Source organism: Grampus griseus, assembly GCF_964374135.1.
Source record: "Grampus griseus genome assembly, chromosome: 1".
Lineage (NCBI taxonomy): Eukaryota > Metazoa > Chordata > Mammalia > Artiodactyla > Delphinidae > Grampus > Grampus griseus.
Genome location: NC_139017.1, coordinates 123298943 through 123321963, shown reverse-complemented (window position 1 = coordinate 123321963; position 23021 = coordinate 123298943). Strand labels below are relative to the sequence as shown.

The 23021-nt window shown below is 35.0% G+C and overlaps 1 protein-coding gene across 3 annotated transcripts in view; it reads left to right on the top strand.

Annotated features, from left to right (window-relative positions):
• Nucleotides 1-23021, top strand: part of LRRC7 (leucine rich repeat containing 7) — a gene marked incomplete at both ends in the record, with an annotated part of 383893 nt that overhangs the window by 116692 nt on the left and 244180 nt on the right. For all 3 annotated transcript variants that reach the window (XM_082676819.1, XM_082676818.1, XM_082676817.1), the window contains one exon: nt 10352-10430. In XM_082676819.1, the coding sequence (XP_082532945.1) occupies nt 10352-10430 (79 nt within the window). The remainder of the gene's footprint in view (nt 1-10351; nt 10431-23021) is intronic.

The following is a 23021-nucleotide window of genomic DNA, read 5'->3' as shown; positions in this document are numbered from 1 at the left end:
GATGCAGGGGACAAGGGTTCGTGCCCCAGTCCGGGAAGATCCCACATGCCGCGGAGCGGCTGGGCCCGTGAGCCATGGCCGCTGAGCCTGCGCGTCCGGAGCCTGTGCTCCGCAACGGGAGAGGCCACAACAGTGAGAGGCCTGCGTACCGAAAAAAAAAAAAAAGAACATTATGACCTGAGCAATGCACTCAATCTCAATGTTCCAGAAAGTTAATAGTACTATCTGAAATTTGACCAAAGGTAATTATAGAACAAATACAGTTTACAGTGCCCCTATAAGAATGCCACATGGTCAATCTTGAGTATGCATTAAACTCAGAGTTCTAGAAAGTTGGGGCTGTTTGTATTTGACCTGGAGAGTATATATGGAGCACATCCAATATATTGTGCTCTATTATGAATGTTGCGTTGTCAATTTTGAGTAGCTAAAATGTATACCCCCAAATAGTTTAAATCCTGGATTTGATGGAGGCAGCTTAATAAACATATAATGTGTGTTTGGAATAAGCTTGGCCTGGTTTCAAAACCTCCGAGCCTCAGTTTCTTCATTAGTTTAAATAGCAATAATAAATCATCTTATAAAATTGTTGTGAAGATGAACTAAAGCAAAGTGCTTATGTTTCCTCAATAAATTCCATTCTTTCTGCTCCTAAATCTAATCCAATTTACTAGATATCCAAAAACCTGCCTGCTTTCTCAAAATTGAAAAAAAATATATAAAAATTGGTATCATGTTTAAAATATCAGATGAAAATATTAAAGTGTTATCAATATATATCCCTCCTTTGTTAAAATTAAGGTTTTAATCCTTTTTCAGCCTACGGCACTTACATCATGGGGTAGACCATTTAGGCTGATGATACCTCTGAATTTCAGAGAATTCAGAGAAGCATTTCAAAATGCACTATCTATAACTATTATCATATATACAGGTTTAAATAAAAATTTTTAAAGTAATAAACATAAACTTTAATGCGTTTGAGAGAACTCTAAATCATTTAAAATTTGGTATTTGTAGGAAGTCCTTTATATTATTTTTGTATGAAAAGAGAGTTACCTGTTTCATCTTAGAAAAGGTAATTTCAATCTAAAGCGTCTGTGCTTAAGATCATGTGTTTCTTTCCATGTTTGTACTGTTTTAGTTCATTGCTTCAGGATATTGATGCAAAAATATAATTAAATCCAATTTAATAGACACTTGCTCAGTTTCTGTTGTTTTCCTAGGTCTGATCTAGGTACTGTCAGGAATATCAAGAAATTGAATGTCAACTGACTCCATCCTCCTATCTTTCCAGAACACTCCCTCTTATACCACTCCAACCCTCCTTTGACCCCATCAGAACCACCAATCTATTAGTACCACCACCTTTTCATGAATTCTCTCAACCTCTCTCAAGGTTTGCTCTGCCCTTTTTGCATGGTTTGAATTTTATGGTCAGTCATCAAATGACCCCCTTGATACCTTTGCTTCTTTTTTATATATCTACGTATGCTCAGTAAAATTACAACCCTGACTGAATCCAGCTCTCTACCTATGGCTGAAAAGATCCGGAAGAAAACAGTCACACTGATTGATATGACTTTAAGTTCATGATTGCAGTTCTGAAGTGGAGCCTTAATGCTTCCCAACAATCATGTTGTACTTCCTTCCTCTATTGACTCTCATTCTCTTCTGGTGACTATTTCACATGTTCTCTTCTGTCTTCAAACTCCCACATCTCCTGTCCCATGTTCATGGTTATTTATCCTACTCCACTGAGAAAATCAAAACTCTCGAAGGATGATTTCCAGACTGTCACCATCCTATCAATTCATCTACCAGCATCTGCACCCATATTCTCTCATTTCTGCCAAATTAGTACAGGTAAACTACTCCTGTTTCTCTCTAAAACCAGTCTCTCCACTGGTTAACCATCCCCTCTTGCCGACCCATGGACATCACTGTAGAAATTCTCCTCAGTCTCTACCACATCATCAAGATTTTCCTCTCTACTTGTTTATTCTAATCAGTATACCCACTTGCTATTATTTCTTCTGTTCTAAAGAAAATTTCTTGGATTTTCTTCCCTTAATATCCCTCACCCCCTTGCAGCAAAAGCTCTAGATGGAGTTGTCTATATCCTTTATCTACGATTCTTTCCTCTCATCCTCTCTTAAACCCACCCCAGTCTTTAAGCCCTCCACTCCAAAACAATTCCAAATGAGGTCATACAGATCTCCTCATTACTAAATCCAAAGGCAATATTTGGTCATCATGTTACTTGACCTAGCAACATCATTTGAAACAGTTGAATGCTTCTTCCTACTTTGCACATTTTCTTTATTTGATTTCTAGGATTCAATACTCTTATTTTTCCCCCTATCTCACTGATTGATCTTGTTCAGGCTCCTATGTCGATTCTTCCTCTTCTCCCCAAACTCATTTTGGAGTATTTCATGGTTCAGCCCCTTGTCCTTGTTTCTTCATTATCTACATTTACATCACTGGTGCTCACATTTTGTCTCATGGTTTAAATACTGTCTAAATCAGCGGTTCCCAACCTTTTTGGTACCAGGGACCGGTTTCATGGAAGACAATTTTTCCACAAACCGGGGTGGGGGGGGGATGGTTTCAGGATGATTCAAGCACATTACATTTACTGTGCACTTTATTCCTATTATTATTACATTGTAATATATAATGAAATAATTATACAACTCACCAGAATGCAGAATCAGTGGGAGCCCTGAGCTTGTTTTCCTGCAACTAGATGGTCCCATCTGGGGGTGATGGGAGACAGTGATACCCGAAGTGTGTTGCTATGTCCAGTCTACTCAGTAATCTCATTTTGGTTGCTGTCACTGCAGAAAACACTGCTTCACAAAGATAGGATGTTGGAAATGGAAGCAGGTTTTTCAGTGCTTTTATGGCAATCTCAATTTATTCCGCCTTGACTTTAATCCAGAACGTATGGAGATTTGAAGTTGTCTCAAACATACTTTTAAGGCCACCATCATTTACGATATCAAGGAGTTGATCCTCTTCTATAGCACAGAGAAAGTCAATTCACCTGGCTTATGCACAAATGGGTCATGGATCCATTCCTTCCCAGTTCGGAGGTCTTTTGTGGTTGGGAAGTAATGCTCAAATTCTTTTGAAAGCTGAGATAAGTGATCATACGCCAGCTGGGAGAAAGAAGGCCCTGGCTCTGTCTCTTTCAAAATCTCTGCTAATGTTTGAAACTTGTCAAAAATCCCAATGTTCAATCGTCGCCCCCATATTTCCAGTTTGGCTTTGAATACAGCCACATTATCTGCCGACTTGAACACACTTGTCGTTCTCCCCTGAAATGACAGATTGAGCTCGTTGAGCAGGTTGAATATGTCACACAAGTAAGCAAGATTTGCGACCCATTCTGTGTCACTGAAATGTGCTGCCAGTGGTGACTGTTTTTCTAAAAGGAATCTCTGGAGCGGCTCTCATAACTCAAAAACTCTGACCAGTGATCTGCCTTTAGAAAGCCATCTCACTTCTGTGTATAAGAGAAGACGTGTGCTCTGCGTCCATCTCCTCACAGAGCTGCATGAACAGACGTGAGTTAAGGGCATGTACTTTAATGTGGTTGATAATTTTAATCACATCCTGCAAAACGTCTTTAAGTTCAGGTGACATTTTTCAGATAGCCAGCATTTCTCTATGGATGACACAGTGTGTAGACTCACATTCAGAAGCGACCTCTTCGACCCGGGTAGTGAAACCAGAAAGCTGTCCAGTCATGGCAGCCTCTCTGTCCGTGCATATACCAACACAGAATGACCAATTCAGTTTTCCTGACATGTAATCATTCAAAGACTTGAATAGTTTTGCAGCTGTGGCGTTGGTTGGCAACAAAAGTGTACATAACGTATCCTCATGTGCATCCTCCTGAAAAATATATGGCACAAAAACATGCATTGTTGCCTTGTCATCAACATCGGTAGAGTTGTCAACCTGGATTGCGTACCACGGTGACTCATTAATCCTCTCTAACAATTGTGCCTCAATATCCTCTATTTCATCAATTTGTCTAGTTATGGTGCTAGACGATAGTGAAACACGTGCCATCTTTTGAACTGCAACCTCTCCTAAAAGTTCACGACAGATGTCCTTAACAGCAGACAGGATCAACTCTTCACCAATAGTAAAGGGCTTCTTAGCTTTAGCAATGTGGTTAGCCACTAAGGATGATGCTCTCAGTGCAGACACATTTGATGAAGTAGTGGTCTTCAATAATTGCTTCCATTCTTCACGTTCATGTTTTTCTTCTTTTGAAAAACTCCAAAGGTTTGTCTTTTAATGCAGAGTGCTTGGTCTCCATGTGACAAAGCAATTTTGAAGGTTTCATGGCTTCGTTGGATAGCCAGTCGCCACATACTATAGAACACGGGCTTGGAGAATGTGAATCAGCTGTTGCAATGAACCCGTAATTTAAGTAGAACTCTTGGTATTTTCTTTTAAATGCAGCTTTCTTTTTGTTGGCAGTCGTAGAGTCTTCTGCTATCTCATCATTGGGTCTTTCCCCCTTTTCAAAGAAGCTCTCCAGCGATGTTTGATTTTTACTCATTTCGGCTAGGGTTAGCTTGTGGGCTTACCAAAACTGTGACTGAGACAAGTGTGCAGTGCGGAGAGGCGTGGATGTAAGTGGTAAATAAAATAATGGACGAGGCACACACGGACAAAAATAAGTGTCGGATTCTGACTTAAAGCCTGTCACCAGATGCAGCTGTACAATTGAGGTACATCAACTCACTTGCCACTATAAAGCCTGCCATCAGATGCAGCTTGTCACTTGCCACTCACTGATAGGGTTTTGATATGTCTCCAAGCAATTGATTTATTACGGTCTCTGTGCAGTCAAACCTCTCTGCTAATGATGATCTGTATTTGCAGCCACTCCCCAGCACTAGCATCACTGCCTCAGCTCCACCTCAGATCATCAGGCATTAGATTCTCATAAGGAACGTACAACCTAGATCCCTTGCATGCGCAGTTCACAGTAGGGTTTGCGCTCCTATGAGAATCTAATGCCATGGCTGATCTAACAGGAGGCGGAGCTCAGGCAGTAATGCCAGCGATGGGGAGCGGCTGTAAATACAGATGAAGCTTCGCTCGCTTGCCCGCTGCTCATCTCCTGCTGTGCGACCCGGTTCCTAACAGGCCACAGACCGATACTGGTCTATGGCCCAGGGGTTGGGGATCCCTGATCTAAATGATAATGAATCCTACATCTTGAAATCTACAGTCTAGACCTCTCTCCTAAACCCATCTGACAACCTCTCTTAGAAGTCTTACAGACATCTCGAATTACACATGTCCAAAAGTGAACTATTATTCTTCTTTCCAAAACCTATTTCACATATTGTTTTTCCCATCTAAGTTCAAGTAACTCCTTTATTCAAGTTGCTTAGGACAAAGAACCTGGAGTTGTCCTTGATTTCCTTTTTTCTTTCATACTCTTCGTCCAATCCATCATGCTGTCCTATTGGTCTTATGTTCAAAATTCATCCAGATTCCACTCACTTCCTTCACCCTCCATTGCTCCCACCCTGATGTAAGCCATCATCAATTCTCCTTATGGTTTATTACAATAACACTTAATTGACCTCCCTTTCAGAAAGACCACTCTACTCAGGAGCCAGAGAGATCCTCTCGAATTATAAATCAGACTGTATAACACATCCTTCAATGTCTCTCTGTTTCATTCAGAGTAAAAACGATTCTTGTAATGACCCGAGAGCCCCTACATGAGTCAACACCCCCGTCTCCCCATCATACACCCCTTATTACTTCTCTAACCTAATTCTTTGCTACTCTTCTCTTCCTCACTGTGTTCCAGTCACACTGGCCTCCTAGCTATTCCTAGAATACACCAGGAATGATTAATCTTCATGTCTGTTCACTCTGTCTAAAATTCTCCTACTGTCCATCTTCAGTTTCCAGATATCTGTATTCCTATCTCTCTCACCTTCTTCAAGTCTTTTCTCAACTGCCACCTTTCCAATTAATAAGGCTTACCCTAATCACTGTAGTTAAGTTTGAAATCTTCAGGCATTTCTGATCTATCATTATTGTGCTCTAATTACATTTTCCATAGCATGTCTCAAAAATTAAATACTATTTAATGTATTTCATGTGTATGCTAATTCTCTATGGTTTATTGTATGTGTTACTTTGCCAGAATATAAGCTCCACAAATAAAGAGAATGTATCCATTTTTCTTACACTGTATCACCAATGTTTAATACAATTCCTAACACAGAGTAAACACTCAATAAATATTTGTTGAATGTTGACTTTCCCTTTTAGGGACCTTATAATTAAAATATCAGGGAACCACGTAAGACAAGATGATAAAGCAATAATTCCTCAATTTATAACCATATATTGTGTCTCATTATTTTTCAGTGTAAATTTCAGAAATAATACAATCTAAAATGCTAGTCTTAAGAAAAGAAGGTCATGGGCTTCCCAGGTGGCGCAGTGGTTGAGAGTCCGCCTGCCGATGCAGGGGACACGGGTTCGTGCCCCGGTCTGGGAAGATCCCACATGCCGCAGAGCGGCTGGGCCCGTGAGCCATGGCCGCTGAGCCTGCGCGTCCGGAGCCTGTGCTCCGCAACGGGAGAGGCCACACAGTGAGAGCCCCGCGTATCGCAAAAAAAAAAAAAAAAAAAAAAAAAGTGTGTATGAACTTTTTTAGAATTGAATAGTGTGTGTACATTTATATATATTATAACAATATATATGTGTATAAATATATGTATTTATAACTTTTTAAAAAATCAAACACACTGTGTTTCAGAGGACCAGACAGACCAGTCTCAAAAATTGGTTAATAAAAATGTGAGCTCTACAGGGAATTCCCTGGCGGTCCAGTGGTTAGGCTCCGTGATTGCACTGCCGAGGGCGCAGGTTTGATCCCTGGTCCGGGAACTAAGATCCTGCAAGCTGGTTGGCAAGGCCAAAAATAAATTTAAAAAAAAAAAAAAAGGAAAAGAAGCAAGATGCTTAAAAAAAAATGTCGGCTCTACATTTTTAATATAATAACGTAATAAAGAGGAACAATAAACAATTTTAATAAGTAATGTAATAAAGTAACGTAATAAAGAGGAACAATAGACATGGTGTTAAAAAATATTAAATAAATCCCACCTATATTCGTTCCCATCTATAAACATCCATTAGGTATTTAAATAAGTTACCTAATCTTTGTGAATGCGTGATTCTTCATCCATAAGATGAAAATAATATTGCCTAATATATCTTCCTCAAAGGATTATTAAGAAAATTAAATTATTTTACACAGTGGCATAAAAGAATGTAAGTTAACTTTCCTCTTATTAATACATGAATTTTACCTAGTATTTATTAGATACTTATTAAGTGGCTGACATGATAGTAAGTGCTTTACAACATGCTATCTAATAATTGGAACAGCCCTTTGAATTAGGCAAGAAATGAGAAAGTGACGTTCAAATATTAAAATGTCTGACTAAGATTACATAGCTAGTTAAGTGACAATACTGAGATTAGGTCATCCTTCCAACCCATGCTTTTAACTACTATGCTTTAGTACCTCTCCATGTTTAGACTGAACTATAAGTTAAAGATATGCTCTAAGAACTTTTCCTAAAATCTAAGGTCCATATATTAGTATATATGGTAAAGTTCCCCTGGCAACCTATTTTTCCAAATGTGTTCTGACTTTCATAAGCAAATTAAGCAGCTATAAAAACCTCTACAAAAATACAAAAATATTGCTCAGCATAGACTAGTTATATATGTTTACATTATAATATACAAATATTTATTTATAAATGTTTATTATTTACTTCCCATCTGCAAGAGCATTTATTGCAGCTATTATATTGATAAGATATTGAGATATTCTTTTCAGCACACTAATTCCTACCTCTTTGTTGTTCTCTTAGGTAGATAAATTTTACAAGTTTATACTAGCCAGCTCATCTCTACATGATTGTTGGTTCCTTTGTTGACGGACACCCTCTGCTTCTATTTGTTTCTAATAATTATAGATAACAGATATTCAGCACTTTGTGCCAATTACTTTACTTGCTTTATCTCCGTCAATCCTCTCTGCAACTCTCTGATGAAACCATTTATATAATAATCATATTTCAGAGTAGGAAACTAAGACATCGAACATTTAAATGACTTGCCTAGGATTACCCAAACGGTAAATTATAACGTTGGGATTCCATTTTAATCCAATGGACTCTGCTCTGAACAATTTTAAGTTTAACTGTAAACAACATAATATGAGGGTTTTTTTTTTTAACAAATAATGTGGTAGTATTTTCACCACAGCAGGAAATTCCATTTTCAGCAGAAGATAAAGAGATACACTACAGTCTTTTCTTTAAAATCGTACTTTAATTTGCTTCTCCTTCCATGTCTTGGTTTACATATAATTTCAGGAAATATCATCCTAAGGCAGGCACCTGTGGAGATAAGGCATCAGGCACACTGGCTTGTAATGAGCCCAGATTGGTCAGGCAGAAAAAGCTAAAGGGAGAAAAGTAAAAGCCTTATACTCCTGTTGGTTGCAGATATCCAAAGTGACTATGAATGCTCAGGGGAAAAGTTGAGGATAGCTAAGTGTTATGTTATTGACTTCTGTGCCATTTTGTTAACCTCTAGTTAATAAGGGCAGCTCTAGGTGTTATGACCTTTCCAAAAAGGGTAATTGTTTTTCTCATTCAATCCATATGTAATGGTGCTCCTAAACTTCCTTAGGTTTTTATTAAGAAGGCAAAATCCTTCAGCAATAATTTTAGGACAGCACAGTTTCTGGTGAATCTTCACATAGAGAGAAGTGGCATGAGAAATGCCTCCACACCATCTTTCATACCCTCACTTCGCATTGGTAAATGACTTGTTTGGTTTGGCTCTCCTCCTGATGCTTCTCTGGACCTTCAAATCCTGTGGACATGGTGGTCTAGGTCAACAGAATCTAGGAAGGTGGAGGGTTTTCTTTCTTGATTATCTATCATCAAAAAGTTCAACTAAATCCTACCACAAAGTATTCCTTATCCTTCTGTCATATATGAAGTACTTGGCAGGACTAGTACTTCATAGACATTTTTTTAAACGCTTAACAATAGTTTCAAAAATTGAGAGCAAGCAGTACTGCAGGGATATAGGAATGGCTTCATATAGCTGTTTTCCCTTCTAATTTTTGTAGGGCTTATTTCAATCATCCCGCAGTATCTGTGGGAGATTGGTTCCAGAAAATACCAAAACTGGTTGGTTCCCTGCAGATACCAAAATCCGCAGGTGCTCAAGTCCCTTATATAAAATGGCGTAGTATTTACATATAACCTATGCACACCCATCTGTATACTTTAAATCACCTCTAGATTATTTATAATACTTAATGAAATGCAAATGCTATGTTAATAGTTGCCAGTGTGTAGCAAATTCAAGTTTTGCTTTCTGGAACTTTCTGAGTTTTGTTTTGTTTTTTTAATATTTTCTACCTGCGCTTTGTTGAATCTGTGGATGTGGAAATTGTGGATAAGGAAGGCCAACTATATATTTAATTCATTTGTATCAACGGATTGAAGCATCCTCCACATCTTTTATTCCTCTGAATAAAATCCTAATTTATGGATTGGGTTTTGGCTTACTGATTTCCAGTAAGAAAAACTTGTGTTTTTCTGTCACATAGCCAACAGCACAGCTGTGACAGCAGATGAGCAGTTCTCCAAGGGCAGTCAGCCAGGCTGGCTACCTCAGAGACTCCAGAGAGGATCCCAGGAAGGATTGCTCACCTTGTCACCCTTTCAGGCAGATGTAGAGCTGCACTCTGTGCCAACAAGAAAGAGGTGCACAAAATGTGTTAGAGCTTCTTAATAGTTTGGGGATATCTATTGGTTTTGTGAATTCTCCTTAGGTATCTTTACATTGTACATGTTCAATCTTCTCAATCTTACAAAATGAAGGGAGTAAAGATTTTATTTTCTGTTTTCTTATATCTGCTGATTTCCCCTTTCTTTTGTAGCAGCACTATAATAACTAAATAATCCCAACTATTTTTATTTCTTTAGATTAGTAAACAGCCAAGGTATAGCCTATGCTAAATTGTCCTCAATTTTATATCTAATTTCCAATTATTACTATCATAAAATATTATTTAACACTCATATTTTTTAAATGTATGTATATTATATAACACTAATGTATTATATTAATAAGTTATTATTCTTACATGTAATTACCCATATGGTGTTTACACTGTGTATTTAATTAATTATTCTTAATATTAAAACTATTGTTTAGTATATTTTATGTACTATTTTCTTAATTTTAGGTGTACAAGAATTTCCAGAAAACATAAAGTGCTGTAAGTGTTTAACAATTATTGAAGCCAGTGTCAATCCCATTTCTAAGTGAGTATGAGTGATTACATTTTATTTATCTTTATATTTCCATTGGATAATAATGTACCAAGATAAAGGAAACTCACATAGTAAATGAATTTTAAATGCTGTATTTAAAATTCAATTTAATAGAATGATGGGAAAGGAATAATCAAATCAGGATAGTTCAATAAAAGATGAGTAAAAGCATTGCTGAGTAACAATGAAGGCCTAATTGACACAAGATGGCATTACTTTGAAGGAAACTGTGTCATCATTTTTTGTGGTTCTCAAGCAACATTCCATGGAAGAGCGCCAAAACTAAGAAAACAGTTATTAGTTATGGTCATGCTGGAAAATTAGCATCAAGGTTCTGATGAAAGTTCAAGAGAGTGCAAGTATATAAGGTGCATGCAAATAGCTGTCATGTGATTCAAGGTGGAAAATGAATTAAGTATGATCAGAAAAAGGGAGTACTGTATTTAGGTACCAGATATCACAGGAAGAACAAAAAGACAATTCTGTGAGGATAGCCTAATGGAAGACATGGATGGTAAAAATACTGTGATCAGAAATAGGGTATTTGTGTGTCATGATCTGTTATTAGAGAAATGCCAAGGGAAAGTGAAACCCAGCATGTGACCATGTTTCAAATTATGATATGCCATAGTGATAGTGTGTATTGTGGAATCAAATAGGTCAAGAAACCATGAAGTGAATGGATTGGGTAAGCCCTGGACCTGAATGTTAAAGTCACTTATATGTGGAAGTGGATGTAAAATCTAGAAAGTCTATTGAAAGTTGTAGTAACATTTGGAAGTGGATGAAATTAATCAGTGGTATTGGGATGCAGATAATGAGTTGCAAAGTAAGACTGGCATTTTAATAATACAAACACTGACAGGATTTGAGCAAAATCCCTCAGTCGTTTGTCCACGTGAAGATGGGGAGACTGGGAGAAACTGAAGTTCATAGGAAAGGCATTGAATGAATCTAGTGTTTCCAGTAAAAAACAAAAGGAAGTTTATCAAAGGGAATTTAAAGGGAAAATTTTCACCAATAGGGTTGAGGAGAGGGAGTAGTGAGGATGGTTTCTCTATGGATCATGAGAAGAGGATGTAGATGAAACTAGAAATGAAATAGAATGTAAAAGAATGAGGTAGAAGTTTAGATGAGGCTCTTTACAGTGAATGGTTTGTGAAATAATTTGAGGCCTTTAGTAGAAAGTGTGGAACATCAAGGAATAAACTATGTTTGAATAAACCATATTCTACCTCAAATGTAGAATATGGTGAGGGGAAAGAAAAACGTGAAAAGTATTCTCCAAAACACTTAGACCAAAATGCAACTTTCTCATAAAAGAAATAAATATTGGTAACTTATCACAACAGGACTATAGACATGTCCTTGACTTAAGTCATAATCCAGGGCAGATGATGAATTATTTTGATTTCTAGCTCTTTAATTCTAATATCTCACTGTATTTAGGAATCGTGGTCAGGTCTTTGAGAGTAGAAGTCAGATGATAAATTACATATTAAAAAGCTTAAAATCTATAGTTTTATTGACTATGCCTCTGGATTCTTTTCATATATTTAACTTTTTAAAAGATAAATGAATATAACTGATTTCATCAAAAAATGTCTAACACTAAAAGAAAGTTTGGGAATTCATTAAAATATTGCTCAAAAAAAAGTCAATTTAAATAGTATATCAATTTTAAAGTCAGCGTTTTTTTTTTTTTAAGATATATTGGGTTGGCCAAAAAGTTCATTTGGATTTTTCCCTAAGATGTATGGAAAAACTCAAACGAACTTTTTGGCCAACCCAATAATTCACATACAGTAAAATTCACTCTTTTAGGTGTATGGCTCAGTGAATTTTGACAAATGTATATAGTTACAGAATCACCATAATTATTAATATATAGACTATTTCCATCATCCCAAAAAGTTCCCTCAGCCCAGTCATCCATTGATCTGATTTCTGTCCCCATGGTTTTGCCTTTTCCAAAATATCATATAAATGGTGTCATACTTTGTGGTTTTTTTCTTAACACTGATTTTGAGGTTTATTCCTGACATTTCAAGAATTGGTACTACATTCCCATTTATTTCTAGGTAGAATTCCATTGTATGAATGTAACACAATTTGTTTATCTCTTCCTCAGTTGATAGACTTTTAAGTTGTTTCCAGTTTGGGGCTCTTATGAATAAAGTGGATATAAACCTTTCTGTACAGGTGTTTGTGTAAGCATCTGTTTTCACTTCTGTTGGGTAAACACCTAGGAGTAGTTTTCTCTGTAGTATGGTACATGTATGCATAACCTTTTAAGAAATTTCCAAACTGTTTTCCAAAATAACTATTTCATTGTGCATTCCAAGCAGCAATCTGAGTTTCCATTGTTCCTCATTATTGTCAGCATTTTGTACTGTCAGGTTTTTTTTTTTTTTTTCTATTTTAGCCAGTCTAGTAGATATAGTATCTCATGGTCATATCTCATTGTAGTTTTAATTTATAGTTTAAATGTCAAATTAGAATCTTTCCTTGTATTTATTTACAATCTGTATTGCTTCTTTGTTAAAAGTTCAGATTTTTTGTTCATATTTATTGACTTGTCTTTTTATTATTGAATTATAAGAATTCTTTATAAATTCTGGCTAAAAATCAGATATTTGTTTGCTCTTATGACTTATCTTTTCACTTCCTAAATAGTGACTTTCAAATATAAAAAGACTTTCATTTTCATGAAGCCCTATTTATAATTATTTTATGGTTTATTCTTCTTGTCCCTGTCTAGGAGATCATTACTAAATTCATAGTCATAAAGATTTTCCTCTATGCTTTCCTCTGGAACTTTTGTAGTTTTGGTTTTACATTTAGGTCTATGATTCATTTAAAGTTGATTTTTGTAAATATATGTAAGGTGTGAGGGTTGTGGTTCTCTTTTTTATTTATTTATTGCATATAGATATCCAACTGTTCCAGTTCCAAGATTATCCTTTTTTTTTTTTTTTTTTTTTTTTTTGCGGTACGCGGGCCTCTCACTGTTGTGGCCTCTCCCGTTGCGGAGCACAGGCTCCGGACACGCAGGCTCAGTGGGCATGGCTCACAGGCCCAGCTGCTTCGCAGCATGTGGGATCTTCCCGGACTGGGGCACGAACCCATGTCCCCTGCATCGGCAGGCAGGCTGTCAACCACTGCGCCACCAGGGAAGCCCTATCCTTTCTTTATAAAATTATCAGAGTACCTGTTTTGTAAATCAATTGATCATATGTGTTTAGATCCATTTCTGAATTCTCTATTTTTTATGTTAATCTATATGCCTCTCCTAACACCAGTTTTATACTATCTTAATTACTGTAGCTTTGTAGTAATTCACACAGTCAGGGAATGTGAGTCCTTCAACTTTGTTCTTCTTTATCAAAATTATTTGGACTCTTCTGTGCCCTTTGCTTTTCCATATAATTTTTATAATCAGCTTGCTAAAAAACATGGAATTTTGATAAGGATTTATTGAATCTGTAGACCAATTTGGGCAGAATTGACATGTCAAAAATATTGAGTATTCCTTTTTCTGAACATAATATATCTCTATACTTATTTAGATCTTTTAAAAATTTTTATCAATGTTTTGTAGATTTAAGTTTACAAATATTGTGCAAGTTTTGTTCATCTTATTTCAAGTATTTCATGTTTTGGGGACAATTACAAATAATTTTTCTATCATAGAAATATAACTGATTATTGTATATTGACCTTATATCCTGCAACTTTATTAGATTCACTTATTAGTACTAGTAAATACTTTGTAGCTTTGTGGGGGAAGGGATGTGATTTTCTATGTAGACTATCATGTTAACTGTGAATAAAGACAGTTTTATTTCATCCTTTTCAATCTGTACTTCTTTTATTTATTTATTTAGCCTTATTGACCTGGCTAGGACCTCCTGTATAATGTTGAATAGAAGAGATGAAAACAGATATTATTGCCTTGTTCCCAATCTTAGGGAGAAAGCATTCAGACTTTCACCATTATATATGATTGTTACTTTTTTTTTAATACATTCCCTTTATCAGGCTGAGGGAATTTAAAATAATACATTTCTCACTTCCTTTTGAGCTTTTACCAGCAGGGCTGTCAGAGTTTAGATTTCTACTTTCAAACTTTTCAAGAAAATCAAGGCTTTCTCTATTATGCTCTTGAACAGTCATGCAATCTCTGACCACTTCCTGGTTCCAAAGCCACTCCACATTTTTTAGGAATTTATTACAGCAGAATCCCAATACCAGATACCAAAATCTGTGTTCGTTTTATAATGCTGTTTAAGAAATTACCACATACTTTGTGGCTTACAACAACACATATTTACTATCTCTAAGTTTCTGTGGGTCAGAAATCTGGTCATGCTGTAGCTGGGTTCCCTGTTTGAGAGTTTCACCAGGCTACCATCAAGTGATCAAACTGCAGTCTCATCTGGAGGCTCAACTGGAGAGAAATACATTTTCAAGCTCATTCAAGTTATTGGCAGAATTCATTTTCTTGCTGTTATAAACCTGTGAGCCCCAGCATTTTGCTGGCTAACAGCTAGAGGCCACTTTTGCCTCCTAAAGGCTGGTGCAGTTCCCAGCCAGGTGACCCTCTCCATAGGCAGTTCACAACATAGCATCTTGTTTCTTCGAGGCCAACAGCAGAGTAGAGTGAGTATCATAGCAAGATGGAGTCACATAATGTAATATAGTTATGAGAATGACATCATATCCTATTTGCCACATTTCATTGATTAGAAGCAAGTCACAAGTCCTGCCAATACTCAAGAAGAGAAGATTTTACCAGGGCATGAACTTCTGAAAGCAAAGATTATGGGGTCCACCTTAGAATCTGCCAAATCTTTGAAATCTGTTTTGCTGAGACTTTTCCCTGTCAATAGACATTGAATTTTGTCAAAGTTTTTCTTAAAAAAATATCTATTGACATGATGATATAAATAAACCCTACCTGGTCATGAAGTATTACACTTTTTATAAATTAATGCCTCTGATTTGATAATATTTTGTAAGGATTTTCCCATCTATATTCATGAGGCATATTAGTCTGAATTTTTTTTTCCTGTATAGTACTATTCAAGTTGCCTATTTTTTCTTGAGTGATTTCTGGTAGTTTGTGTTTTTCAGGAATGTGTACATTTCATATGTTTTCAAACTTATTGGTACCTCATTTTTCATAATTTTTTTTATTAGCCCTTTAATATCTATAATATCTCTAGTGATGCTCTCTGTTTCATTCCTGGTATCAATAATTTTTGTCTTCTTTCTTTTCTTACTTGATCAGTTATACCAGAGATTATCAATTTGCTCTATTAAAAAATAGACTTAGGTTTCATTTACTTTTCTTTATAGCTTTTCTGTTTATCTTCTTAGATACAAGAAATCTACAAAGTAGTTAAGTCATGAAAACCCTAGAATATGAAAGTTATAGTTTTAAGTGTTAGCGTACTAGTTTTAGTTTTAGATGTGAACTTTATAGTATAGTCTGAATGCCTTAACCAAGTCACTGGTGAAAATTATTACAATAAAATTGAAATAACAACTTCTCAATGAGAAAGTAAGGACCGACATTTATTGAGAACCTAGAATGTCTCAGGCTTTTAGATTATTTCATTTTCATCTTCACGGCAATTATGAAGTAGATAAATATTACCTATGTAACTTTTTACATATGGAAATGCATAAAGATAGTATTTAAATTCCTGGGCTCCTTTTATTATATTTCACAAATCCTGAAGAAACATTTTGATTTTGGTTTAAATTAAAAGATACAATTTGAAAAATCTGTACATTCTTAATGCTCAACAATAAGGAAATCGCTAATAAATTATGGTACATCTACTGGATGGTTATAAAGATTATTTATAGGGTGATCATATGTCTCTGTTTGCTCAAGTCATCCCAGTTTATACCTCTTGATGTGGCATGATTAATAATAGTTCCCTTTTAACACTCCAAAGTGTCCTAGTTTGAATGATAGATTATGTAGTCACTCTGGTTATGCAGCAAAATTGAAAGATAATTACAAAGTAAAGGGAGAAATCATGATACAAGTTTGCAGTGATGTTAAAATAATTAATTGGAAATTAGATCAAAATTAAATACATGAAATGGTAATAATAGTTGTGTTAAGGAGGTGGAATTATGAGCAACATTTTTCTTTTCTCTTTATTTTCTAAATGTTCTCTGATAATGTTAGGTTAATTTTATAACTTTAAGGTTATAAATTAAAATATTTAGATGTAAAATATCTTTCCAATTAGAGTAGGAGATCTGACATTGGCTCCTTAATCAAAACTTATATTACCTGTATTTTAATTTTGTTTAACTGTTCTAATGGAGGTCAAATGCCTGTAATAAGTTTTCATTAAATTTCTAAAGTAAATGCAATTAGAAAAGAAAAATGTTGAAACAAGGATGTCTGCAGCCAATCTTAATCTGCCTATTCCAACAATAAAATTAGCACTGATAAAAGTATTTAAATTAGTATTCTAGTTAATTTTGAAAGATCAGAATAAAAACAATACCAAGGAAAAGTAATAAAATTGCTCCAGTTTAGTGAGTTCTTAATATGGGGTGGGTAATCATTTACTCATTGGAGCAACTCTGGAAGTGGATATTAGTATGATCATTTTATAAAGAAGGAAACTGAGTCTTACAAAGATTAAGTGATCTGTAAAAGTTACAGAGATAAATAATTGAAAGAACTGTGATTCAAACTTAGGTCTTCTGACATCAATGCCCATGTGCTCAAGCACTAAACATTTTAGGTGTCTGATTCTAGTGTGCTTTCTTTATTGCAATTTGAATATGCTAATTAAAAAAATTTTATTGGAGTATAGTTGATTTACAGTTTGTGTTAGTTTCAGGTGTACAGCAAAGTGAATCAGTTATACATATACATATATCCCCTCTTTTTTTTTTTTAGATACTTTTCCCATATCGGCCATTACAGAGTATTGAGTAGAGTTCCCTGTGCTGTACAGCAGGTTCTTATTAGTTAGCTATTTTATATTTAGAAGTGTGTATATGTCAATCCCAATCTCCCAATTTATCCCTCCCCCCACCTTATCCCCTGGTAACCATAAGTTTGTTTTCTACCTCTGTGACTCTACTTACGTTTTGTAAATAAATCCATTTGTACCCTTTTTTTTAGTTTCCACATGTAAGCGATATCATGTGATACTTGTCTTTCTGTGTCTGACTTATTTACCTCAGTATGACAATCTCTAGGTCCATCCATGTTGCTTCACATGGCATTATTTTGTTATTTTTTATGGCTGAGTACTATTCCATTGTATATATGTACCACTTCTCTATCCATTCCTCTGTTGATGGACATTTAGGTTGCTTCCATCTCCTGGCTATCGTAAATAGTGCTGAAATGAACATTGGGGTGCATGTATCTTTTCAAATTCTGGTTTTCTCTGGGTATATGCCCAGTAGTGGAATTGCTGGGTCATATGGTAGTTCTTAGTTTTTTAAGGAACCTCCATACTGTTCTCCTTAGTGGCTGTACCAATTTACATTCCCACCAACAGTGTAAGAATGTTCCCTTTTCTCCACTTTTAATTTCAGCCATTAATAAAATGAAAATGTTTCCTTAGAGAATTGTTTACCAGTATATATTTTTAAAAATACTTTGAATTTTTTAATAAATCAGTCAAATGTGGAAAACCACAGTTACTTTAGGAATGTGAAAGCCTTTAGGAATGTGAAAACCTTTCATTAGAATTCCCTTACTTAGTGTAAAATGTTGGATTTCATTGAGTATCTTGGAGGAGGATAAAGACAGCCCATGACTTTCATCTTCATTGAGTTTATCTAGCTTGCTAAGGAATATCTTCTTCCTTGCAGGTCCTTGTATGTTCCTCTGGAAGTTGTGATGTTGACAAGTGGGACCACTGTCACTATTAAAGCTACAAAATCATACCATAAAATTAATAATGAATAAAGTTGAATATCTGTTTAGCAGACCTACTGAATATATATTTTCAAATAATATGTTTTCAAAATACAATACTAGATTATTGCAGAGATTAAAAAAATTCCTTGTCCTCAAAGAATGTATAATCTATTCCAGGAATAAAAAATTCCCCAAACTTGTATAAAATATAATTGTTATAAGCATTTTGTTAAACCTATGAATATAATGCTGTGGAGAAGATGAGGAAGAAAGCATTAATTTTGAATCTCAGTGCAGAGTAACCATTCAACAAATTCTTATTTAAGTAAATTGAAATAAAAAATACACATGCTATTAAACAAGACATACTGTATAAATATACCTTTTAATTCTACATTTTTAGAAAAGAAAGATTTGATATACAGTGTCAACACATCTTTGTTTATAAGCAGACTGAAACAACTGTCTTACTTTGTATTCTGGTTTTTTCATATAACTTATTTTTGGCAGTCCAATTTTGCAATTGGAATCTGCCCAGTGTAGTCAATTCTTAAATCCTTAGAGAAGTGTTCTATGTAAGAGCCAGATTTTCTTACATGATTAACTTTGCCAGAGAAGCAGCCTAAAGAAATATATTTTTTATCAAAAGAAGTAGTACAATGTAATACCATTTAGTGCATACATGTGTGGAAAAATAGATTAAGGTAAGCTGAGTAGTTCAAACTGTCCCTATAACTAGAAAATTGGTGTTTTTAAAGGATTTTTATTTATTAATAGTTACAATGTTAAAATAAATTATTAGATAAAAAGTTTTAACATTCTTCTCATTTTACACATTTTAATCTTCTTTTTTGAAAAGTCATAAATGATTTATTTTCTCAAATGACTATAGAAACCAAAAGGACATCAAAGTAAGATAGTAGTTAAATTGAATTGTAATCTATTGGACATCTGTGCCATTATCATAAAAACTATTTTACTATCAGCATATGAGCTCTAATGTATTATAGAAAGCAAAAAATAGAGAAAAACAAAGATCTACAATAAATTCTTTGTAATCTTATAGGATAAAGTTCAAAACTTTGTCTCAAGCATTAAGTATCCTATAAATCCTGTCCCCTACTAATATTCTCAAATCTTAATTTCTAATACTCTTATACATAAAGTATTCCCTCTAGAACTCATCTTCTCTTTGTCACCCATCTCAGGTGAATTCTTACCTCTATGTTATAGAACCCCTCACTCCTCCCCTGCCTCCTTTCTCTCTCTTTTCTGTTTTTATGAATCCTACCTCCCTTTGGGAGCAAATTTATGGAAACATCCTCTATGAAGCCAGATACAAACAATCCAACTCCAAAATACAAATTGAACCAAGATATTTGTAGCAAAAATTATACATATAAGATCAGTGTCTTAAGAGTGTATAAAGAATTCCTACCAAATTGATATACAAATATTAATTGTGTTTAGTTTGGGTCCCCCAGCAGAAAAGTTTAGAAAGTAATTCAAACAATATATTTAGAAAATAATCTAAGAAAATACCAGTTAAAGATATGTTATCAAGCTATTTACTAGTATGGACCACTGGACCTTAATCTTTGTGGGAAACGCTGGGAAACAGTTTAAACATATATCACAGATTTGTTAAGCACAATGGGTGAGGGAGCTGAGGTATTTATACTCCTTCTAGTCATTAGCTGAGACCTATTCATAGGGATATTAATCTCTTGTAACCAGAAATATAACTTAAGTAAACTCTTGTACACCAGAATATATGTTAAAAATAAATAGAACATATAACAGAAATACAAACAAAAAACTAGAAGCAGCTGTAATGTTCAATTAGATAGAGAATGATAAATAAATAGTGGTATATTCATACAGTGGAATACTATGCTATGGTGATCAGTCACCTACCTCAAAATGAATGAATTTCATTTAACTAATCAGTGAATTATTTAATAATATGAATTATTAAAAGTCTCAGAAAAATATTCATAGTATGATTTGATGTTCAAAACATGCAATGTTCAAAAACATGCAACATAATGTTCAAAAACATGCAAAACCATGTGACTTTTTTTCTTTTTTTAGGGATTTAAATAGGTGTGGTAAAACTCCTTAAAAAGCAGAAAAGTAAACATCATTCAGGAATTTGTGGAGCAAATAGATGTAGTCAGGGAGGGACACCTAGAGGGTGTTAAAGGTACCGATTCTATTTATTAAATTATACTGTGGGTACATATATACTCTTATTTTTTTTTAACATCTTTATTGGAGTATAATTGCTTTACAATGGTGTGTTAGTTTCTGCTTTATAACAAAGTGAATCAGCTATACATATACATATATCCCCATATCTCCTCCCTCTTGCATCTCCCTCCCACCCTTCCTCCCTATCCCACTCCTCTAGGTGGTCACAAAGCACGGAGCTGATCTCCCTGTGCTATGCGGCAGCTTCCCACTAGCTATCTATTTTACACTTGGTAGTATATATGAGTCCATGCCACTATCTCACTTTGTCCCAGCTTACCCTTCCCCCTCCCTGTGTCCTCAAGTACATTCTCTATGTCTGCATCTTTATTCCTGTCCTAACCCTAAGGTTCTTCAGAAACTTTTTTTTTTTTAGATTCCATATATATGTGTTAGCATACTGTATTTGTTTTTCTCTTTCTGACTTACTTCACTCTGAATGACAGACTCTAGATCCATCCACCTCACTACAAATAACTCAATTTCGTTTCTTTTTATGGCTGAGTAATATTCCATTGTACATATGTGCCACATCTTCTTTATCCATTCATCTGTCGATGGACATTTAGGTTGCTTCCATGTCCTAGCTATTGTAAATAGAACTGCAATGAACATTGGGGTACATGACTCTTTTTGAATTATTGTTTTCTCAGGGTATATGCCCAGTGGTAGGATTGCTGGGTCATATGGTAGTTCTATTTTTAGTTTTTTTAAGGAACCTCCATACTATTCTCCATAGTGGCTGTATCAATTTACATTCCCACCAACAGTGCAAGAGGGTTCCCTTTTCTCCACACCCTCTCCAGCATTTATTGTTTGTAGATTTTTAGATGATGGCCATTCTGACTGGTGAGAGATGGTACCTCATTGTAGTTTTGACTTGCATTTCTCTAATGATTAGTGATGTTGAGCATTCTTTTGTGTGTTTGTTGGCAATCTGTATATCTTCTTTGGAGAAATGTCTGTTTAGGTCTTCCGCCCATTTTTGGATTGGGCTGTTTGTTTTTTTGATATGGAGTTGCATGAGCTGCTTGTAAATTTTGGAGGTTACTCCTTTGTCAGTTGCTTCATTTGCAAATATTTTCTCCCATTCTGAGGGTTGTCTTTTCATCTTGTTTATGGTTTCCTTTGCTGTGCAAAAGCTTTTAAGTTTCATTAGGTCCCATTTGTTTATTTTTGTTTTTATCTCCATTTCTCCAGGGGGTGGGTCAAAAAGGAACTTGCTGTGATTTATGTATAGAGTGTTCTGCTATACTTTTTTATATACATAAAACATTTCATAACCAAAGATTGGTCAGAGGCAGAGAAACCATGCAATGAAACTCAGATATAGTTTTCCAGGAGTAGGGGGAAGAGCAGGTAGAGTATATTAGAAGTCCAGAAGGAGAGAACAATCAGTGATGGCAACTGTTGCTAGGCAATGTGGGTTACGAAATGAAATGAAGTTAATGGAATTAGGGCTTAAAAGCCTTTGGTGAGTGCAGTTTCAATAATAGAGTTAGGGTAGATGCCAGAAAGCAATAGCTTGCAGAGTAAAGTAAAAAATAGTGAGTAGAGGCAGCTCTTTAAATAATTTTGTCAGTAAATTCAAGGAAGGAGATAGGTTGGAATTTTAGGGGAAAGCAGATATGAACAGTATTTAGAAGTATTTTGTGAAAGAATATGGTCTTGTCTAAAGCCTAGATAAAGACATTAAAATTTTTAAGTAGAAATTTAATTATTAAAAAATAATATCCTTTTAAGAAAAATCCTGGAGTTAAATCTTTTTGGTAAAACTTACTTAAACATTTCAAATAATTGTTTTATCTAAGTAGTAAGATTTTCCCATAGGATATTTTCTCAACTCTTTTAGTGCTTCTTAAAGTCTTTAGGATTCGGTTTAATTACTGTGACAATGTTTTTATTCAATGCACATGAATTGGATCAATTTGAATTATAATGTACATGTATGTTGGGCCTGCGTTAAAGAAATTATCAGTTAAAGGGACAAAATACTCCTTCCCTTTTCATGTTGGGCAGCTTTAGTCATCATTGTCACAAACTGTAGACAAATTTTAATGATTAACTGAATGAGTAGATAGCATTGCCTGACTATATATGTGAATATGCTATTGAGAAAGAACATTAAATTTAAAATTACAAAACATGTCATACAACTTGAAATTTCCATAAAAATATCTCACTGGTGTGTATAAGGTTAGGGCAACAGTAAGAAATGATGTCTCTGACTTTGGCAATGACATAAATCTCAGCATAGGAAAGCAGTGTGGAGGTGGGTGAATGCCAATTTATTTAAATAACAGGCAAAATTTTCAAGCTGTAACAACATGCTCAGTAAATTCTTCCATTACTGTGATACTGAAGGAGAGTTGAAAATGTATTACACTTCTATTTTTTCTCCTTAGAGATATATT